At 39.3% G+C, this 20,735-nt stretch overlaps 1 protein-coding gene across 1 annotated transcript in view; it reads right to left on the bottom strand.

Moving 5' to 3' along the window:
- LOC118426079 (synaptic vesicle 2-related protein-like) overlaps nt 1–20,350 on the bottom strand; it is a 26,666-nt gene extending 6,316 nt beyond the window's left edge. Inside the window, exons 1-10 of the mRNA XM_035835337.1 lie at nt 20,202–20,350; nt 15,154–15,342; nt 11,634–11,791; nt 5,033–5,118; nt 4,565–4,663; nt 3,990–4,061; nt 3,132–3,256; nt 1,696–1,759; nt 955–1,080; nt 57–171 (exon numbers count right to left, since the gene is read on the bottom strand). Coding sequence (XP_035691230.1) covers nt 57–171; nt 955–1,080; nt 1,696–1,759; nt 3,132–3,256; nt 3,990–4,061; nt 4,565–4,663; nt 5,033–5,118; nt 11,634–11,791; nt 15,154–15,233 — 925 coding nt within the window. The 5' untranslated portion in view covers nt 15,234–15,342; nt 20,202–20,350. The remainder of the gene's footprint in view (nt 1–56; nt 172–954; nt 1,081–1,695; nt 1,760–3,131; nt 3,257–3,989; nt 4,062–4,564; nt 4,664–5,032; nt 5,119–11,633; nt 11,792–15,153; nt 15,343–20,201) is intronic.
- Between the last annotated feature and the right edge of the window lie 385 nt (nt 20,351–20,735).

Here is a 20,735-nt window from a genome sequence, read left to right as displayed (position 1 = left end):
ACCCGCCACCGGGAGTGATGCAGATATAAAAGCCATACCGTAGCCTCTGGTAGCACCATGTTTCCCCAGGGGCATAGGGGAGTTGTTCTCCAGTGCGATCTTCTTCAGCGTGTTGTGTGCCTTCTCAGACTCCCCACACGCCACATGGTACCGCGCACTTTCTGGTAACCACTGCAGTAGGACAGAAACATGGTCTTGTGTTTGTTTGTTTGTTTATGAGAACTGAAAATCTGCCTGCAGGGCACTTTCAAGTAACCACTGCAGTAGGACAGAAACATGGTCTTGTGTTTGTTTGTTTGTTTGTTTATGAGAACTGAAAATCTGCCTGCAGGGCAGTCTTTCTGGTAACCACTGTAGTAGGAAAGAAACATGGTCTTTTGTTTGTTGTTTGTTCATGAGGTTAAAACCTCAAATCTGCCTGCATGCAACTTTTCCTTGATGCTACAAGGGTGGAATATGCAAATTAATGTGTGTGTGTTGGGAATAAGACAAAATATAACAATCTAGATGCTCATGTATCTGATTATAAGTTCTTACCTAAGAAATCTATAACATGTATCCTTACACATTCATGGTATCAGAAAAGCACATTTATGTTTTGTTTATGTACAGTACAAATGTATAACGATGTGAAAGCTGGACACTTGTTTGCTTGTTGTGTCTCTGCTATAATTGCAAACAATGAAATCAAAGTACGAAATTACAAAATTATGCGTTTGAATTTGTGTAGGGAGTCAGCAAACATCTTATTCATAATCATTACAATATAATACAATATTCTGTGTAGCTTGTGATAACATTGTAGACATACTGTATGCCAATGGATAACCTTATCTTTATTGATCATGGGTAAGCAAAAATTGACGTTTCTAGAGGTTCACTACTGTCTTGCAATACCACATGCAACAGATAGATGGCGGTGTTTTGCACAACCACTGGGCTACGTATACTGACCTTGCAGCTAACAGCAAATATTAGACAGGGTATTGCAGAGAAGAGGAGGAGCCATCTCCAGCCCAGTGTGGGCATGACTATCAGAGCCAGAACAACCTCTATACATGTCCCGATGGCCCAGAAGATCTGGCAACAGGAATGAAAAATAATACAATTATTGCACGTGATTTATACACAATTAATGTATATCATGATATTACACAATACTTTATGATATTCCAGGTTTGCCATCATACAGCAATAACAGTTCTAACTAGTTGCCATCCATAGGGATACCCATATTTGGGGATTGTCACCATTAATCTTGACCCATCATGTTTCATGTCTATTGTTATAAGGCTGCAGTTCCATCATGGATTACTAGGTGGCACTCCTGTACTGCTGAGTTAGATACAATCTGATAGAATTCTGCTAGATCACAAATTTGACCTGACAATTCAAATTCAACACCAATACTGTACAAATATAATCTAAAAGTATAAAAACATATATCACCTTCTTATAATTTTTCCCCAATTAAATAACACTAAAATCCATATGATTGTGCTGTCTGTCATGCATATACTCAATGTTATATCTACTTGTGGCCTAAGTGACAGTAGTAAACTGTTGTCAAGTAATCTTTAATAGCTAGTAGCTTTATCAGTTAATGAAAATAAAACATTTTGAACAGCTCAAGAGACTCGTTTCATTAATAAATGTGTTGAATCAAATATGATTTATATAAAATTTAATTTGTACCTCCAGGAAGACCACACATTGTGCCCTCTGTTTCCGTGGTAAGAATTCAGCATACAACGTAACTCTGCAAAAAAAGACCATTCGGTAACTGTAATAATCATAATTCAAATTATGCCATCACCATAATCATTAAAGGTCCAACACCCAAGGGACCAAGTATTTTTTTTTTATCATCTGACTGTCTTGATATCCCTAAACACCTGTCTTTAAGAACAACGGATATAGGTTACCCCACTGAAAATGTGAACGTGTTTTAGGGGATGAAGTCTGTTGTCTCGGGTTTCCGCCTAATAATTTTTTTTCAAACGTCAAATGAATTTTTCTTCTATACCAATATCTCAATGGTATTCAGACACAACAATATCTTTCAACAGGTGTCTTTGCCCAATTTTATAGCAAAATCCTCAACGTTGTACATGTATCCAACATAATAAATAATGCATGCAACAGCACCACAGACTTATACAGTTGGATTGACACTGATGATTATGTTATTATGTGTAATGCCAGCTGGCTCATGGTGACCCATAATGACATCTCCATAGTAACCAACAAAGCATTGTGGCATCAGCGAGCTTTAAAGGGGGGAATCATTAATAGTAACTGTGGGTGAAATGGCAAATGGATGGTCTCCAAATACAATTTCTGGAATAGGTACATAAAATCTCTAATTTTTTTCCTGTTTATTCTCATACAAAGAAAAAGTTTTCTTACTTTGAAGGAAGAATTTTATCCTCTACTGGCTCTAGTAGTTTTTATTGTTGTTTTTTTCAGAATTATTCGAGAAGAGGGATTATGCGTGTTTAATACAACCGTCTTGATTTTCTTGTTTGAAGAGAAAAATGTAGACTTGAATTCCTAGAGTGAAAATCTTTGTGTAATTTTTTTTTTCATTAAGGAAACTAAGAAGTGTTTCTTATTGCGAGAAGTGCCCTGGGAAGAAAATTTGTCCACGAGTTAAGAAAAGGAAAAAAATTGCCATGTACTGCGACAATCTTGGTGTAGCATGTGGAATTATGAGAGTTCATGTTAAAGGCAACCTAAATATAGTAAGCAATATTACAGTGTTAAATGTGGAAATATTCTGGATAAGGTAATCTGACAGTGTATAATATTGACATCTAATGCACTGTATTCTCACATTTACATCATCATTTTAACATTTGAGCGGTTAAAAACGGACCAGAGACAAGTTGCACGAGGATATTTCTTATTATTGGAGCCCCCCAAAATTAGGCCTTGATCAGGAATCCTCGTGCGACTTGTTTCTGCGCCATTTTTAACGGCTCATTTTATGAAATAAAAAGATGTAAATGTGCTAAAACAGTGCATTAGATGTTTTGTACAGAATTGCCTTATCCAGAATTTCCTCTTTCAACAATCTAAATATTGCGCCTTTAAGAATAGGCAGAAATGAAGGAACAAAAACAACTCACGACTGCGGCACTCCTCCGATGCCAAAGCCAACGATCCCCCGTAGCAGCACTATCCAGATGTAAGTAGGTGAGAAAGCACTCAGGATACCGTAGAAGAATATCCACACGGCACACAAGAATAAACCCTACAGGAAATAATTACACCAAGATGATATTTGAATGATACATGGAAATTATATACAACTGTCAAATTATAATCGGTTCTGCTGCACTATGAACAAGAGTTTAGACACCTCCTTCTTCCACAAAAAAATGCAATTATATTATTAGCAACATTTCCAAGCACAGCTATGCACACCTTTCTCCGACTTACAGATGTAACGGGGGCTGCCCTAAGATGCCCGCTTTTTCCGGGCATCTTAGGGCAGGGGGCATCTTAGGGCGGCCCCCCTTAACAAGTATTTTTGCAATAATGCAAAGTAGGCCCATATTTGCAAAGTCGGTCTCTGTTACTGATCCACCTGCCCTAAATTTGGCTTGTGCATATATATTACTGTCCTAATTTGCATGATGATTCTGGCTGCTAGGCTGAAGAACTGCCCAAGGCTATGGAGGATAGGGAAGGATGGAGGAAGAGAGTCATGGCCATCCGTGCAACCAGCACGCCCGGATGATGATGATAAATATGCATAAAAGAACCTTTGTCTAGGTGCCCGCATGGCAAATCATCAAAACCTGTCATTATTCTGAGCAGGTATTCTTATTGAAAAGTTTTTTTGTAAAAACTACCCCTGCAGTTCAAGAGCAAGCTGTTAGGGGGTCCAAACGTCTAAACTACTTCTCCCTGTCATCAAAACCTAAGTGCAACCAAGAAATCAGGAGCACAGGATGTCTAGAATGGTATAAACAAGTACTTACTAGTCTGCGGCCATATCTGTCACAGATGTTCCCCCACATAGACGAACTCACCATCATACCTATAAACACAATCTGGCAAAGGGGAAAAAAGAGAAAAGATACATTAAAAAAAATGTTTATAACTTTTCTTGACTGTCCTAAAATGTCAGCCTAAAAAAATCTATGGTTGATACTTATATTTGAGAGGAAGAAAAAGGATATAAATATCACACTCTATGAAAATACAAACTATATCATAAATCATATGATAATTTGTTAGCATCTATTTGTTTGTTCTACACACAAAAAATCAAGATGGATTCGTACATTTGTACTCCATTAATTAATAAAAAAGTTGACAGATCCTTCAATGACTTTCATAGATTTGTTTACATAAGTTGTATTTCTGTCTTATTCGTCTTATGAATCATAATTTTATGTTGTACATCATATCCCAATAATAAAACCAAGGGTCACACAAATACAACTTTGATGGCTCTATCAAAGGTGATGAAAACTTTTCATCTAGTGGAAAGGAGGGCTCTTTGGGATGATGATGATAAGGGAAGATGCTGAGACAAGGGGCGGGGCGTTACCGTGGTGATGAAGGCCTCCTGCCAGCTACTGAGCTGCCACTCACACAGGAGCTGTGGAGACAGGATGCTGAGGATCATCATCTCCATCGCATCTGCCATCTGTACAAGAATAAACACAAACAAACAACACAATCAGAGATGGCAGACTTTACCCTCTTACACATACTCTTGCAACAATTTTAATTTTACAGACAAAAATCTCCATCTATAGAAAACGACAACATAAGGTAATGGAATCTAGCGATTAAGATTTTAAAAATTCACATTTTTTTAAATTGTTATCATTAGCAGTCAGAAATGAAAATATATTCATGATGAAGTACTCTAAAATTGTAAATCAATTGTTTCAAGGGTGCTGGTTCTATGCCAAGAGAACACTTATGCCATTAACGTTACATACCGTCTTGGTCAGTTATTGTTATGATGTTGATGTGAAGTCATGAGAAACTATAAGAAAAATTTACTTACCCATGACAATCCCGTGAGGACAGACAGTTTGATCTGGAACCTTCCAAAACCAATCGCTTCCACTGCATCCTCCACTGTAAAGGTGTCTGCACAAAAACGGAAAAACAATTTTTTTTATTTTTTTTTATTCTGGGTATGAAAACCCATAGAGCACAATAACTCTAAGGGACACATGTCATACATACAATTCATGATATGAGAGTTCCATAGCCTTTTAATCTGCCCTTGGCTAATTAATCAGTCATAGGGGCAGCACAACATGTTATATCCTCCTTTGCCTTGATTCAAATGTCAGTCGAGTGGTAAGCAAACATTGTACTACTAGTAGCACTAAAATCACCAAGGCAAAGTCATAATAATCCGAAAACAATTATTGTGTGCGACACAACATTTAGAAAAGACACTGGAGCTAACAAAGTTCCAGAGTTGCACATCAAATAATTGACTTCAAACAAAGTTTCGTGCCTGAGTTCTTTCAAACCATAACATTAAAACACAAGTCCCCTTTCTCTCAACATCATACCAAACTCCTATATGAACATAAAATTAAAAAAACTATTATGTTTCCATAACCACTGTACTACATATTGTTCCAACTGTACCTATATAATTACACCTGTTAATGACTTCCACAGCTTGACTATGATACAATAAAATAAAGCTAACAAGATGCAAAGGCAAGTTTTCACTACCCCAAGTTCCAACACCCCTATGTTTGGAATAGAGTTGGGATAGGGTTAGTATATAGGGGATGTCAAAGCACAGTGTCCTGTAACCTTCTACTCAACATTTGTACAATTATACATTTGTTACTAAAGCTCTGCACTAGCTATCAGACATCTGAAACACAATCATTATGATCATTATGATCATAAGTCAGCATAGCAAGTGAGTTGTGGTAACAGCTATTATCAGCATAGAATCCACAACTCTCTCTACCTGCAGCGAGGTACGGTTTATTACCGGGTCCGGTGAGGGGTATTCTCTCCGAATCCCTCCCCCCTGGCAGGCACAGCGGTTCAAATACATGTATATCCTCGCTGTCATCCTCAATGTCCACTTGTTCTAATGGACTCAGAGCCATAGCTGCTGTGATCTTTCCCTTCAAGAGAAAACCGGTACAGTACACGATGTAAACTTCTTGTTCTCTTTAGTTTGCTATCAATGGATTAAGTATCAAACCGTAAGGATACTCTAAGTAAAAATCCAAGATGGCCACCCCAGCGAGGACAGGTATGAATGCACTCGTGGGTACTAATACATACCTTAGGGGACCTGGTATTAGGGGAACGTTACATTTTCTATCATTGAAGGGATCATGTGATGTCTCAATTGACATGGACTCTTAAATACAATACAAGTTGACAAATTGCTTTTTCTTAACTCTATGGTAAACAATTTTCAGTACTCTTTAATAACTGTTTACGTTCGAGTATACACCGATACAGACAAATGTGTATTTATTAAGAATGGTTTCACCTGACAACCCAAAATTTGGTTTCACCTATTATACTAAGTGGTGTAATTATCTAGTAAAAAAACAGGTTGACCAACATATAGGGTTTTCCCTGGGAGCTACGTAGACAGAAGACCTACAACACTTAAGCTGTACATGTACTTATACTTATTTGTTGATTTTTAACCGTTACAGCCTTCTATACAGTGATATCATTTTAAACCTCAGGGCTCGAAATACTGGGTGCATGTGCACCCAGGTGCACCCAAAATTGGAGATGTGCACCCAATTATTTTCTGTGGGTGCACAGGGTGCACCTAAATATTTTCTTAGGTTTGTGTATGAAAAGATATCAAAGTGTACTAGTATACCCGGTACATCATATTCTTGACATCTAAGTGTTAGAAAGGTAATAAAAATGTCTGTCATGGTCCTTGTTTAAGAATTTGATAGCTTGTAACTAAGTTTTGTTATTAGGTTATTACTTAAATTTTAGTGGTGCACCCAAAATTTTTTTGGTGCACCCAATTTTTTAAGCTGAGTGCACCAGCGCACCTAATCCCAAAAATGAATTTCGAGCCCTGAACCTATTTGCCTTTTTATGCAGTCTTGTAAAGAAATGTACATTACACAATAAACATTGACAGCATGTACTTAATTCACACTTAAGTTTGACCAATGTCATTTGATTTTCTGTAATGTTGTATGGACTCCAAAAAGAATAGATTCTACTTGCAATTTGGCAAGTCTGCTGGAGATTGAAATAAACAGACAAACAAACAAACAAACACACTACCTGCTAATAACGGTTGTGTCTTGTCTCCAGTGAGCGGTGTTTTCTCAGTAGCCTGGATAGACTCTTTTCCACCCTGTCCTTCATTTTTCCTGTCTTTCTGCTCATGTGGCATTGTTCCAACAAGCTAGACTTAAAAATAGAACTAGTTGAAACTGCTGCATAACTCCTTCAATGCTAAGTGTCAGCTTGACACGTTTCAAGGGCTAAACGTAAGTGCAAAGCGATCTCATTCAGTGTCTGTCAAATTCAAAATCCAGGGTGTATACTATAGAGTCATGTGAGCTATGTAAGGTCGCCCTACGGCTATGATTGGCAATAGTTACTTATAATGCCAGTCTGCATGGATAGGCAGGGCTTGAAATCCTTTTTCTGAGATACCTGCACTGGAGCTGGTAATGTTGAAAATAACCTGCACCAAACAAATTTTACCTGCACCACTCTGAATTTAAGAATTATGGATCATACTAAAATTGTTCAGGAACCATTGCTTACACCATTGCTACACAGGTGGAATTTTGAGCCCTGTTCATAAAGGTCACCAATTGTTAAAGGGAAACTTCTCTACATTTTGTATTTGTTGATATTAAGTTAACCAAAGAAGGCACTGGAAGAATCAGATAACTTAGACTCACAGTAGACTCAGTGGTTATTTTAACTTAAGCCCCTGTATCATATAGAGGCAAGGCTTCAATGTGCCAGTGTGAAAAATAATGGAAGAAACCACCACAAAGTGGTCACATTGGCTACAGGTTGTCCCTAGTATGTAACTAACTTTGAGGGCACAGGTCTAGTACATGCTTGACTTTACATGTATTCTGATAAGGGCATCTTAATTTTGTGTCTGGGGAGGCCTTATTAATATCACGTTCTCTTGTTGTAGAAAGCTGATTCAAAAGTGATAAAATTGTTATAACAAAGTCACAGCTGTTATGATCATAAACTTATAGGTGGTTAGAAATAGATGGACTGAATATACTGGCTTTATATATAGTTATGGTTATAAGTTATACAGCTACTAAGCCAGCTTTAGCCTCCTTCTATACTACTACAAGTCATGCTCTGTGTCAGTCTGCTACAGTCTATTATGTGGTTAAATTGGCCGTGACACTATCAGCCTTGCAGGCCACATACACATTAAGTGAGCCATGCTTAATGAGGCCTTAGTAGACTCGTAAATGCTGTAAGAGTCTAATAAGGCGAATACCCAGATCATGAAAGGCTGTTGTGAATATCAATACTGTAAATCTATCAATCTTTAATTGCTGCTATTTTAGTTTACAGTAGGGAGAAAATGAAGTGTTTGCATTGGTTGTTTTGGGTAGATGTTATCCACTGTCTAGGGCATGCTATTGGAAGGTTGAGCCCAACCCTCTCCTTCCACCGCCTTTCAGTTTATGCCAGTTAACCAAAGTTAGGTTAATGTTACCTATTTACACCTGTGTGGAGTGAAGAAAGTCAAACCAGTACTAGACTAGTGTACATGTAAGTAGTGTTCATTTAATCTCATGACCGTTATGCCACACATTAGCCATTTGACGCTGATATCATTATCATGATATCAGTTATATCATAGCCGACCATCCCTGACCCTTAAGAGGGTGATTGAGGAAGATGTTGGCCTCCAAGACGGAGACCTCCTGTTTGTCATGAGTGACAGAGTCATCTGGAGGAACTTTATAGTGTCACCTGATGGATGAACTGAACTGAACTGAACTGTTACGAGTCTGTCAAGCTGGACATTCAATTTAGGAAAAGACATAATATATGCACCTGTTGCAACACTAGCATGCACCAGAGACCTGTTATTCCAGGCATTTGTAAACCTAATTGTACATCAACATCCATCTAACCATTTCATTGGTACCATTAAGACACAATGGACAGTTAGATGAAAAAATAGCCCAATTATTAAGACATTGATTAAGGGTGCTTAAAAGAGAATTGAATCTCAAGGGCTGTGATAATTGGGTATGTTGACGAGGGTAGTCTTATCTTGATTAATCAAGAATTGGGTAAATCTTAAAAGCATGGATGCTTACTAGTAAGCATGGATGCTTAAGACAATGCTTCTTTCAAGCTTTTAGATAAACTTTTATCATAGTGGTTCCAAAATTCTGGGTGAGTCATGGTAAGCGATATAGGCATGACTATTGTAGGGGGGTCTGGGGACATCCACCTTCCATGGTGCAGAGTTCTCAAGAATTTTAAGTTAAAATGGTGCATTCTAAGGTATCCTGAGGGGCAAAAGTAAGTTGTCAGAGAGATCCCTGTAAAACTAAAAGACTGTGACCAAAATGACCTAGGGGCATTCCTGGTCAATCAGAATGTCATGCTTCTCAGAGGATCTGCTCCCCAGTGTAAGGGCACCTAGTACATCCAATTTCTTGTTATTTTAAGACAAGCTAGTCCAGATGATGACATGATGCATGCCTGGCTAAAAGCCTGCAGTCTGTGAGCTGGTCCATTTTGTCCTCATTCTCTTCATTCACCAGAAAATTCAATACCTGTTACATTACAAAATGGCAAGGCCATAGTATTTTCAGTATTTCAAAGTGACAGCTGTTTCCACAAACATTAGTTCAACATTGTCTATGCTTCAACAACTAGGCTTAAACTAAAGCTCCTTGGAAAGACCAATTCTCCCACTATGATGTCCGAACTTAACCTGGAATCCAGTCTACTTGTGGCTCAGCCTACCGTAGTTAGTGCAGGCTCTCTACAGAGCCAGTGTAGCTCAATCATTCACACCCGGTAGGATTTTCATGCGGTTAGACTTTAGCCCAGTGGGACAATTAGCCGGCCACCGGTGGCCAGCAATTAACTCCCCACTCTTAACAAAGCAATGGGGTTGCCAGTAACGTTGAGGCAACAAGTCAGAATTAAGAGAACGAAGCACACATCAACCTTGTATCAAGTAATTCCCCCCTCCACACACACACACCTGTGTAGAAGTCCACCTGTATAACATAATCCCTATATAACATCTATTATCATAATACCGGTACGTTTACGACGATTTCTCTAGCCATACTGATTTGACAAATTGTCAACGCATCATTTTCTCCAGTTACATGTTGCTGTTATAGGTTACCCTTGCCACTTCTTCTGTGTAACTTTTCTGCCACTCTTGTCCTGCTAAAAGCGTAATATTGTACTTGTAACACGCCGCGGAATTACACGGCGAACGGGCGCGTGGTTGGGAGGGGGTACAAAATACCGGTAGGAAGAAACACGGCACAATTAACTGCCGCTATGTACATTTATACATCCTCTGATGTTCCTTCCTTTTCTGTCAGTAAATGCATAAAACATAAACCTGCATGAGCATACAAAATGTCATGAGAAAACGGACGTATACTGTCAAGAATTTTCATTTAACTTCTGTCCGTCACAACCGCTATGACGTAACACTTCACTGCTAGCGTAGATATAAAAATGGCGGGAAAATGGCTGCGTACGTTCAATTTTGCCCATTCAGTCGTAGATCCGGGCTATTATGCAACGGTTCTTCACACTTTTACATGAGTTGTAGGTCACCAACAGAAATTCAAGATTGTTGTTGAATCATGTTCGTCTTGTGCCGTGAGCATGTGTAATTATGATCTATATAAATTTGGCAATGAATGTGACAGTGTGTTCGTCCCACGACGAGCTGCCTACCCCGAAATTTTAAAAAAAAGTATACTGAAAACTTTTGGCCTTGTTGTCTTCGAATGCATTGTTATCGATGCTTTGTAAATGGTGTATTGGACACCTAGATGTCTGAAGTGTGCACAGCTCAGAAATAACTATTGTTGCATGTGTAGATCTCTTTAAGTTCCAGTATTTTTAATCTACCGGTATAAGTCTTACTACCGGTATTATGCCAATGCATGTTACAGGTGATTCATTTTTCCCAAGCATCATTTCTTAAATCTCTGAAACTAAAAAAAATAGTGCCAGTCTCCCCCCTCCCTTTACATACTGTACACTTTATACCAGAAATGCACTTAATTACCATATATGTCAATCAACAAATTACAGCTTGACCCCAAGGCACCGATTATGACGTCATCAACCATGTAATTAGTCGCTTCACCTGTTGAATTCTGATAGCATTGCTCTCTAACATTCACCCGTATGGAACGTAATTTTCGTAACATCATAAATTCTAGAATATTTGTGAAAAGAAAAATATGTTGTTTTGTTGTTGTTTATACGATGTGTAGCTAAATGCAAGGGGAGGGGCTATGCCGGCCAGCTGGACACATATATCCACATATACCCCAAAAGACCACACCTTTTAACTCAACTACGTTATCCTTAACTATCATGCTTCCTTAAAGAAATAATTCATTGTCAAGACTTACCTTCCGAAGTGTCTTTCTCCAGTTGCTGAAGACGTAAGTCGCCGTTCCTCGTGTCTATGGTGACTTCTCCGTGAGAAGACACCTCGTCTAAGTTCTCGTATTCTCCCTTCCCCGGCATATTCTCATCGTCTTCCTTCCTCCTCCGGAATTTCACAATCCTTTTGAGAGAATCCATGGCATCTTTAGTCTATGTTGACACGTGTGTACTACAGTTTGGCGTGTTTTTTCCACGCTAATTTTTCCATGACGTGTAATTGTGTACCGTTGTTTGTAGAGGGTCTGACTTCCGTGACCAGAGGATAAAAAGGAAAGTGGGACGGTACGTTATGTATGGCAAAGGGGCATGGAGACGTTGTCCTCAAAGCGTTAGGGGAGAACCGTTATTAATCAGGGGTTCTCGTTTAGAAATCTTTACTTTTAGTTTCGTAAGAGAAGGGAATAAATGTTCTTGAACGTTAAAATTGCTGTGCTATTTCTTTTCATTTCAAGGTCGATTAACGGTCAAAATTTAGCTTCATTTTAAGGTCATGCATTGTGAAACTTGGCACTGGGTTAGCGTGTAAAATGTATGATGTTTTTAGGGGAGGTGGTTGACTTTACTAACAGCATTGATAAACAGGGTAGTACAGTGCAACGCTTTGTCCGAAAGACTTTCAAACATCATAAGCAAAAATAAAACGCTTTGTCGTGAATATCCCTATCAGAAACAAGCGGATATGCGGGTTATTCTACGGTATTTACCAACAAATGTAGAATAACCGGAACTGAATGCCAGCGGCAGGTATTCAAATTCTGAAGCTCTTGCGGAGTTTATGCAGGCTCCAAATGCGTGGGACAAAATTTGATCACTTCTGGTCCTCAGAAAGGCATTTTCCAATCGCTCGCCAACTGTACTTTAATCTGTCTGGCTCAAATTTCATTATTTTCTTAGCATTACCGGCTCTAATATCCCTAAAGCCGGATAGAAGGCCTCCCAAGGATTGGCTCGGCGAGGAAAGGCGAGGGCTTTATTTCTTTAGTGCTGCATTCTTTTTATGCTTGCTTCAGTACAGCTCAATAGCGTTGAAAATATGCATTGTTAGACATATGTCGTCTGTCTACTCCTGTATTTGGACAGCCATGCAGCTGCAGGTAAGGTGGGGTCACACATGCGTATATATTCAAGTCCGTTTGAGGACCAACGACCCGTGGGGCCTGATGGAGGCAAATACTTCCATGCGCGCCTCATACGGACTTGAATCTATACGCAGGTGTGACCCCACCTTATAAGCATGTAACGCAAGACGCCGGATATATTGTATTTTGTAACATCCCTGTCCTGTAACGGTACTTGGCATAACACACCACGCCTATCAGAGCATGCTAGCAGGCGTCGTCCTTCTGTATTGTTTTTATTGCTTATTTTCTTTTTTCTGTTTTCGTGGGAGTGTTTACAGAGCTGCACGTTTTCTATCGCATTTTTCGAGAAACAATATCTTACGGATGCGTGTGAGCTAGGAACACCTGTTTGTGATAAAAACGGGCGCCTAGAAAAACATACTGATTTTACCACCCTACATCTGATTCAATGAAGGTCACCCGTTGGAACCGTAGCTAGCGTTCTAATTTTGTCCACGTTGATTGACCTATATGGCGCTTGATTGGAGTCGTTTTCTGTCCGCCACGGCAAATGATCATAAAACCCTACAGTAAAGCATACGTTATTAGTAGAAGCAGTCAAATTGAAACACCTGTGGGCACTTAACTTCATCTTATACAGTAGAAGCCGTTTTATTGCACACCCCATTCACCAGTGCATTTCGTGCAATTATTCGAATGGTGGAAAAAACGAAGTTATTAAGCTGGACCGCACCACCATGGGGTTTGGGGATTTCGTGCAATCAACAGAAGTGTGCGCTTATCCGTTGTGCAATTCTGGCTTCTACTGTAATGTGAAGTAGCATGCATGTTTTTTTTTCCCTAAAATAGTATCTATTGAAAAATAACACTCTCTTATGGAATTTAGGACTGCTTTAAGAGTAAACTCACAGAGTTGCAACTTCTCTCTCAAACCAACTCAGCCAAACCTACTCACATCCTAAACATATAAACATACTGGCAGGTGTAACAATAGCAATGGTTCATGCATGGTCGGTCAGGTGCAAACAAGGAAATCAATCAGTCTCGTTACGTTGTGGTCCCGTTCTGAAGGCTGCAGTTTGCCCTCTTTTCGCAAGATGTCGTTTCTGCACGATACACCTGTCCTAATGGTTCGTGGAGAAATCAAGGGCATGACCATAGTGTTTTAGATGTGTTTTTGAGCTTCATAATGACATTGAAGATTATCTTTTGCTTTTTTAATCGCACGAATAACTAGAAATTCAAACCGAATTATGTCTGATTGTCAGGAAAAGGGGGCCCGGTCGCAGACAAGAAAAAAAATAGCTTGGGGGCAGTGAACAAGTCGGGTATAAATACATGTAGATACAAAAAAATCCGGAGCTGTTTCGTTCACATGGTTTACAACATTATCTACACTTCACGATTCATATTTCCCGAAAATAATTTAACCATGCAAAGTGGTCGAATTACAGCCATTTAATCCAGCAATCCACTGTCTTTTAATACCCCTGTCACATTTGGCGAAAATCGATCGGACGACAATTCTGCTGCAATCGCCCGAGCCTCGCTTATAATAATAGCTTTATTGCACAACAATTGTACAAGGTACAAAGTATGGCTTGTGTGTCAGAGAGACTACGGTCACGAGAGGCTGAAATTAACTATAGGCTTTCTCCTATATACAAACTTCGAGAAACAAATTTCCTGTCAATTTTTTAAAAAACTTTTTCTATCACATTTGTTAATAACTATTGACAAAGAATCATAGAATGGATGCTCTGTGGATAGAAAATATCAAAACGTTTGACAGAAAATGTGTTTCTCACAGTTAGAAAAAGAATTAGCCGCACACACGTACAATAGTACAGTCGCCCCTCGTGCTCGGCCTATGGTGTCTTGGTGACCTATATGGATAGCACCGGCAGCGCTCCTTACCCGGATTTGGAAAACCGGTTTAACATGATAAGGAAGGTATTCTTGTCCACTTGTAGGAATGAATAGTCTTCAAACATTGTTTATCTGGATGTCTAACCTTCATCAACGACCTAACATACATTCGAAAATCATTTCATCCGATTGCAAATTGGTAGAACATTGGATATAGGAGGATTCTTTGTCACCACCAATGATTCTTACCTGTTTACGTTTCGTTGAGTGTCAGACATCTTCCTCGATAAGTGCAGCTTCTGACTGGAGTGTTGCTTCTTGCTGCTTTATGAAGCCGATGTAGCTGGCGCTTTTGTGGCGAGAACACAACCCCAGACGTGGCTAAGTTTTTATCCCCCCTCTTCTCTGTTCAACTGGTTTTAACTTTCTGATTCAGACCACCTCCTTGTTGAAAACGAATTCTCCAATATTCGAAATAACACATAGCTTTTAGCTCGAGCCAGTAGGTAGGGGAATAGAAAAGGAAACTTACGGAAGTCGAAACCCATCTCTCCTTTTGGCCTGGTTCGCCTCCAGGTCGGCGGCGTAGCCTCCTTCCGTCAGCGGGTTCATGCTGGTCGTCGAAGGGGACTTGCTGACTGGTGAATCCACGGCGATATGCGCTCACTGCGTCACGACACCCAGCGGTGAATGATGGTACTGCACCCTGCTCGAGTGAAGCCTATACAGAGCACATTTGGGATGAGAGATTGTATCTACATGTATTCGGATATTTGTCCCACAGGTCGATTGTTTTGGAACATGTCTTGTTGTGACCTCCTAGTGTGGAAAACGTACAATAAAGCTCTTCAACACATACACCACATAATTGAGCACAATTTTTTTGTCTTAAAATCTACCGGGGCTCGGCCGCAATACCACTTGTTCGTAGGTCAGTAACAGTTATCAAACGGTATACGAAGGGTGATCAATAAGTCCTCGGCCTCATCCAGAAATAATAAGCACAACTCAGATTCCGAAGCACAACATCATAGCATGAAGCCTTTTATCAATATCCTCTAAATTTCAAATCATTTTTTTCAACCTTTATTTAACCTTGATACATCATTCGGCCTGAGCCGTTTTTCAAGATTTCAAGGGTCATTGGAGTCATTACTTTCCAGGCATTCGTTTGTTGCTAGTTAGAAGGTAAGTGGCGAGAAAAACAAGGGTGAATTGTGATCAGACATGTGGGTCGAGTTCCCCATGCCGTAAATTCTTTGTCATTAACAAAAAACATTGTCAAAATGTTTGATAATGATTCTCTTCCTATTTCAAGCAGAACAAAATGTGTGCCTGACTCGCTGCAGCGCAAGTTGACGCGCCGCACCTCAGGTCGCAGCTCAATTTGTCCTTCTCCCTTACCTAACGTTACTGGGTGTCGCCTGCAAAGTAATGATCACACTAATCTGAATTTTGGTACACATTCATATAAGACTTTAGACTTGCCATCTATGCTTCGAAATCGGAGTTGTGCTTCTTATTTCTGTGTGAGGCCGAGGACTTATTGATCTCCCCTCGTACACCAGATAATGAATGACGACCTTTATTGTACAGTTTTGCCCAACCGAGCTACAGGTCACAACAAGTCAAAACATGTATATACATATACATATAGAAATGTCACAAATCTTGTCTCATAAGTGCGGCTCCGTTCTTTTGTCTGAAAATCTAGCTAAGATGACACATTGAGCGGGGCTCGACAGCCGTAGCAATACCACTTGAGCACTGTTCGTAGATCAGTATTAAAACCAGTGGTCAGTAACAGTGATCAAGCGGTATTGCTGCCAGAAAGGCCCCCTTGAGCACACAAACTCGTCGGGTTAGCCAGTATTTCCCCGCTTTATAACGCCGAATTGCAGACCAAACGGCAACTACAACTGTGCCCTGGGAAATCCACAGCTGGCATGGCGTCCATACTTGACATGGAAACTAATATTTCCGCTGATACTCATTCAATTTTTCCACCCTTGCGGTCCCCACTTTAATCATGTATGGTTTCCACTCTCAAATCGGTTTAATTTGATAACAGACGGCCGGCTGGGGTTTACTTATGAATTATTCAAGCGCTCCTGTTGGATGATTATGGGGAGGAAGAGAGTGTACTCCCTGTCTATTTATCAGTTGACTTTATTAAGATGTCTAGATATGTGATGGTTACCGCAAGTTGTGGCGCTGAAAAGACAAAGACATGTTTCTTGTCGCCCATAGGGAATATTCTGTTTTCAATGGCTATCATCAACATTTATGATATTTATCTAGAATGGCAACATCGTATCATATAGTAGAACAGCTAAAGAGACGAGCTTCTATCATGTACCTCTTTTGAATATATTTCATTGTAGATATTCTTCCTTACATTCTTTATTTTCAATGTATTTATATTCTCTCAATTTAGGTTATATTTCTGTGATGGTTAGCTGTTTTGATTGTTAATTCTACCTCTAGATCTTATTTATCATTTTCGCTAAGGAGATTATGTTTTGGGGTGCGTGCGCGATATGTGTGTTTATCTGTGTGTTTGTGTGTGTCTGTGTGTCTGTGCGTGTGTGTGTATATATCTGTTGTGTACATATGTGTGTGTCTGTATGTATATCTGTGTGTGTGTGTGTGTGTGTGTGTTTGACTGTGTGTGTTGTGGCCGTGTGTGTCTGTACATGTGTGTGTGTCTGTATGTATATCTGTTGTGTGTGTGTGTGTGTGTGTTTGACTGTGTGTGTTGTGGCCGTGTGTGTCTGTACATGTGTGTGTGTCTGTATGTATATCTGTTGTGTGTGTGTGTGTGTGTGTGCCGCGTGTGTGTGTGTGTGTGATTGTGCGAGTGTGTGTGTGAGAGAGAGAGAGGGAGAGAGAAAGAGTGTGAGTGTGTGTGTGTGTGTGTGTGTGTGTGTGTGTGTGTGTGTGTGTGTGTGTGTGTGTGTATGTATGTATGTGTGTGTGTGTGTGTTCGTTAGAGTTGACATTTACTACCCCTGTATTGCTGAATTTCAGTTTCATGTTATTTAGCGTTGTCATCGGCTTTGGAGAAAGATTTAAAATAAAAATAAAACTTGGTCTGTTATTCACTGAACTGTTCATCAAAACGAAACATTGACATACGACGGCTGCCACGAATACAAATTCAATCTTCCCCACAATTTATATTTTATGCCACTGACCGCAGAACGACATTGGCTAAAATCCTCTTTCATCGATTTTATAGCATCAAACATTTGCAGGATGATCAGATATAAACGACTCCAGATAAATTCACCATGGCTTCAGCTATAATGAAATCACCCTGTAAGGTCACTTCGCAGAGTCAGATTTTCGTGCAATGAATAAAAAATATTCATTTATTTGCAAATTTATGCATAATATAATTGCAATAATGGGAATAAAAATAGCCTAATAAAATAGAATAAAAAGAAATATCTATTATGAAATATCTGCATTCTTTGCTCCTATTTTCTGAAGGCAGTGGCCAATGAAGTAATGAACGTAATATTAAGACAGCTACGATTTCAGCATAAATAGTATTTCTAAACAAACTACATTTCTAACCCCTCGATTTATTTCTTTGAATAAAGATTGAATTAAATTCGAGATTTTCCCTTGGTCTTCTTAGATCCTGACATCTTAATTATTATCTAGATATCGTCAACGCAACTCTCCCGAAATATTCAATAGAAATAATGTTATTGACAATATTTCTTAATGTGAAAAACGCCAAACGTTTTCAAGTTGCGTTATACATTAATATGCATACTGATTTGTCTACTGACATTCTATTAGACTATGCAGAGTAAAACGAATAGGACTAACAACCGAGATCAAATCAAGGGATCTGATTAATCAACTTTACAGCCGAATAAATCCAAAAGGGCACACACTTTTGATTTAATGGTTGCCATCCCTTTGAGATCCGAAACGAAATCCGTCTGAAAGCAAGAAATTTGAAGAAAGAGATGTCACTATCAATGAATTGGACAGTAGTTAAGAAAGTGAATAGATAATTGATAATATACGTACTGTAGGATTGAATCCCTTGCTCGCACAACGGGTAAAAAGGATAGGCTGATTCTTAGTTCCAACTACGCATGCACGATGTGATGCATTATGGGTGATATGTCAAAGGTTAAGGCCCCCGAGCCATAAACAAAACATGTCTGGACATGTGTTAAGCATGGTCTATGCAAGAACTCTTTAAAAGTATAAACAATTATAAAATAAGGGCCTAAAAGTATTATAAAAACCTTTGACCTCGCAAGTCCGCAGTTGAACCTGTTTGTTGTGTTTATTGTTTATTCAGTCTGCGCGTTTATGGTGTCAGAATTGTATTGCCTAATATGATTATAATAGTTCTACATTCTTGCAAGTGAGGTGACGTTGTGTAATATTATGTTTATGTACGATCAGACGTGCAGGATATATGCTCTTTCCTATTACCCTTATTTTAACAGCCGATGATTGAAATTACATATAGTGGGGTTTCTTATGGTTCAAGTGCAATACCTATATTTCATGATGTAGCTCTACAATAGTTCTAAAGACGCATGTTTCAAATGATATTACTGATAAATAGAAAATGTTAATAAAAATACACACTCCGTTATAGAAGAAGACGATCTCTTCTTAATCAATGCAATATTCGTGCCCCACAACACTGAAAATACCTCCAGGATTGTATTACATTATGTACTTAAATGCAAATACCATTCATCACGATGTCAACATGGCCGCAACGACAACATCGTTCTGTGGGTTATCATGAAATATGACAGTTTAGTGCCAAAGTGATATTTTCCTGTATAGGTAACGAATATTATCATTGATATCATCATTGAATAATTAATGCCAAAAGACATTTTCGATCTGAAAACATGTTTCGCCATAAAAGATTGTAGGTTGTACGTAATGCATGTACTGTTCCAATTCATTTTCTGTGGGACGAATTTTATTGGCAGGTAAGTTAATTAGATAATTCAGACTGCACCTACTTTGACAAAATAGCTTTTGAAAAATTGAATTATAACGGATTCGTTCCGCCATGTTTTTTTTTTTCATCAGCTAGCGTTATTGTCGTAAAGGGCTCAAGAGCACCCAACGTGAATGAACATCGTGACGTCATAGCGACGCCATCTTGGATATGCCGTTTCATCACCTAGCACATCATTCGAAAACGCTTGTTCGCGTCTGCCGTTCAATCTACAGATAGCAATGGAGAGACGCCGCTAGTACAGACATAACGCCCGCCCCCCTCCCCCCTCCCAAAAAAAACACAGACCGGCCATCTTTAATTCCCTAGCTGTCTGCAATTCCCTCAGTGTAAATACCCATCATTTTGTTCCACCGATTTTAGGGCACTGCGAGCGACAATGACATGGGGAGATGGCCGAAAATAGAATCAAAACACTCATATTAAATTGCGCAAAATCACAACAATCAATTTCTCTCCGCGTTTGCTATAATCATAATAATAAAAAATGCACAACACTGAAGGTGCATGAAGGTAAATTCACTGTCATTGTAAATAAATTCAGATGGCAAATTAATACTTACCGCTGTAGAGCTGAACGTCTCTGTGGTTTTCCAAAGCAGCTATCTCTTTTACACCGTAACACATCCAAGTCCTGTCTTGTTTTCACTGAAATTGGTGAACCCACGCACCTAGACAAGCGAATATTCTTTCTCTCTCTCTCCTAGCCGCATAGACTGCCTTCTATTTTGCATGCGCGAGAGCTCGCCTCCTATTGCGTCCCAGCACTAATCAGTGAGAAAGCCCGACATCCCAACCGAAGATCGATATTGGCACGGACGGACGAGACGGGAAAAAACCTCAAGGGAATTACAACAGGCGGGGGTAAACCACTTACTTGTGTGCAATTACTTTCTCCGCCAATATTTGACTGCGTGGGGAGCAAATCTTGTTATGTTTTAATGGTGAGAGGTTTTGTTCATTTTGGACGTGAGTCAATGATAATCGACGCGTGCAGTCCTTTGCGTTACGGGGTCGGGGATATATTGGTGGTAGATGAATAATTAAATACATTTGTATTAGCCTTTCTGTCATGGGTCGGAGAGAAACAATGAAGG

This window comes from Branchiostoma floridae, chromosome 11, assembly GCF_000003815.2.
Source record: "Branchiostoma floridae strain S238N-H82 chromosome 11, Bfl_VNyyK, whole genome shotgun sequence".
NCBI classification, from domain to species: Eukaryota; Metazoa; Chordata; class Leptocardii; order Amphioxiformes; family Branchiostomatidae; genus Branchiostoma; species Branchiostoma floridae.
The sequence above is the reverse complement of the archived record's forward strand: the minus strand, read 5'-3'. Positions and strand labels throughout refer to the sequence as shown.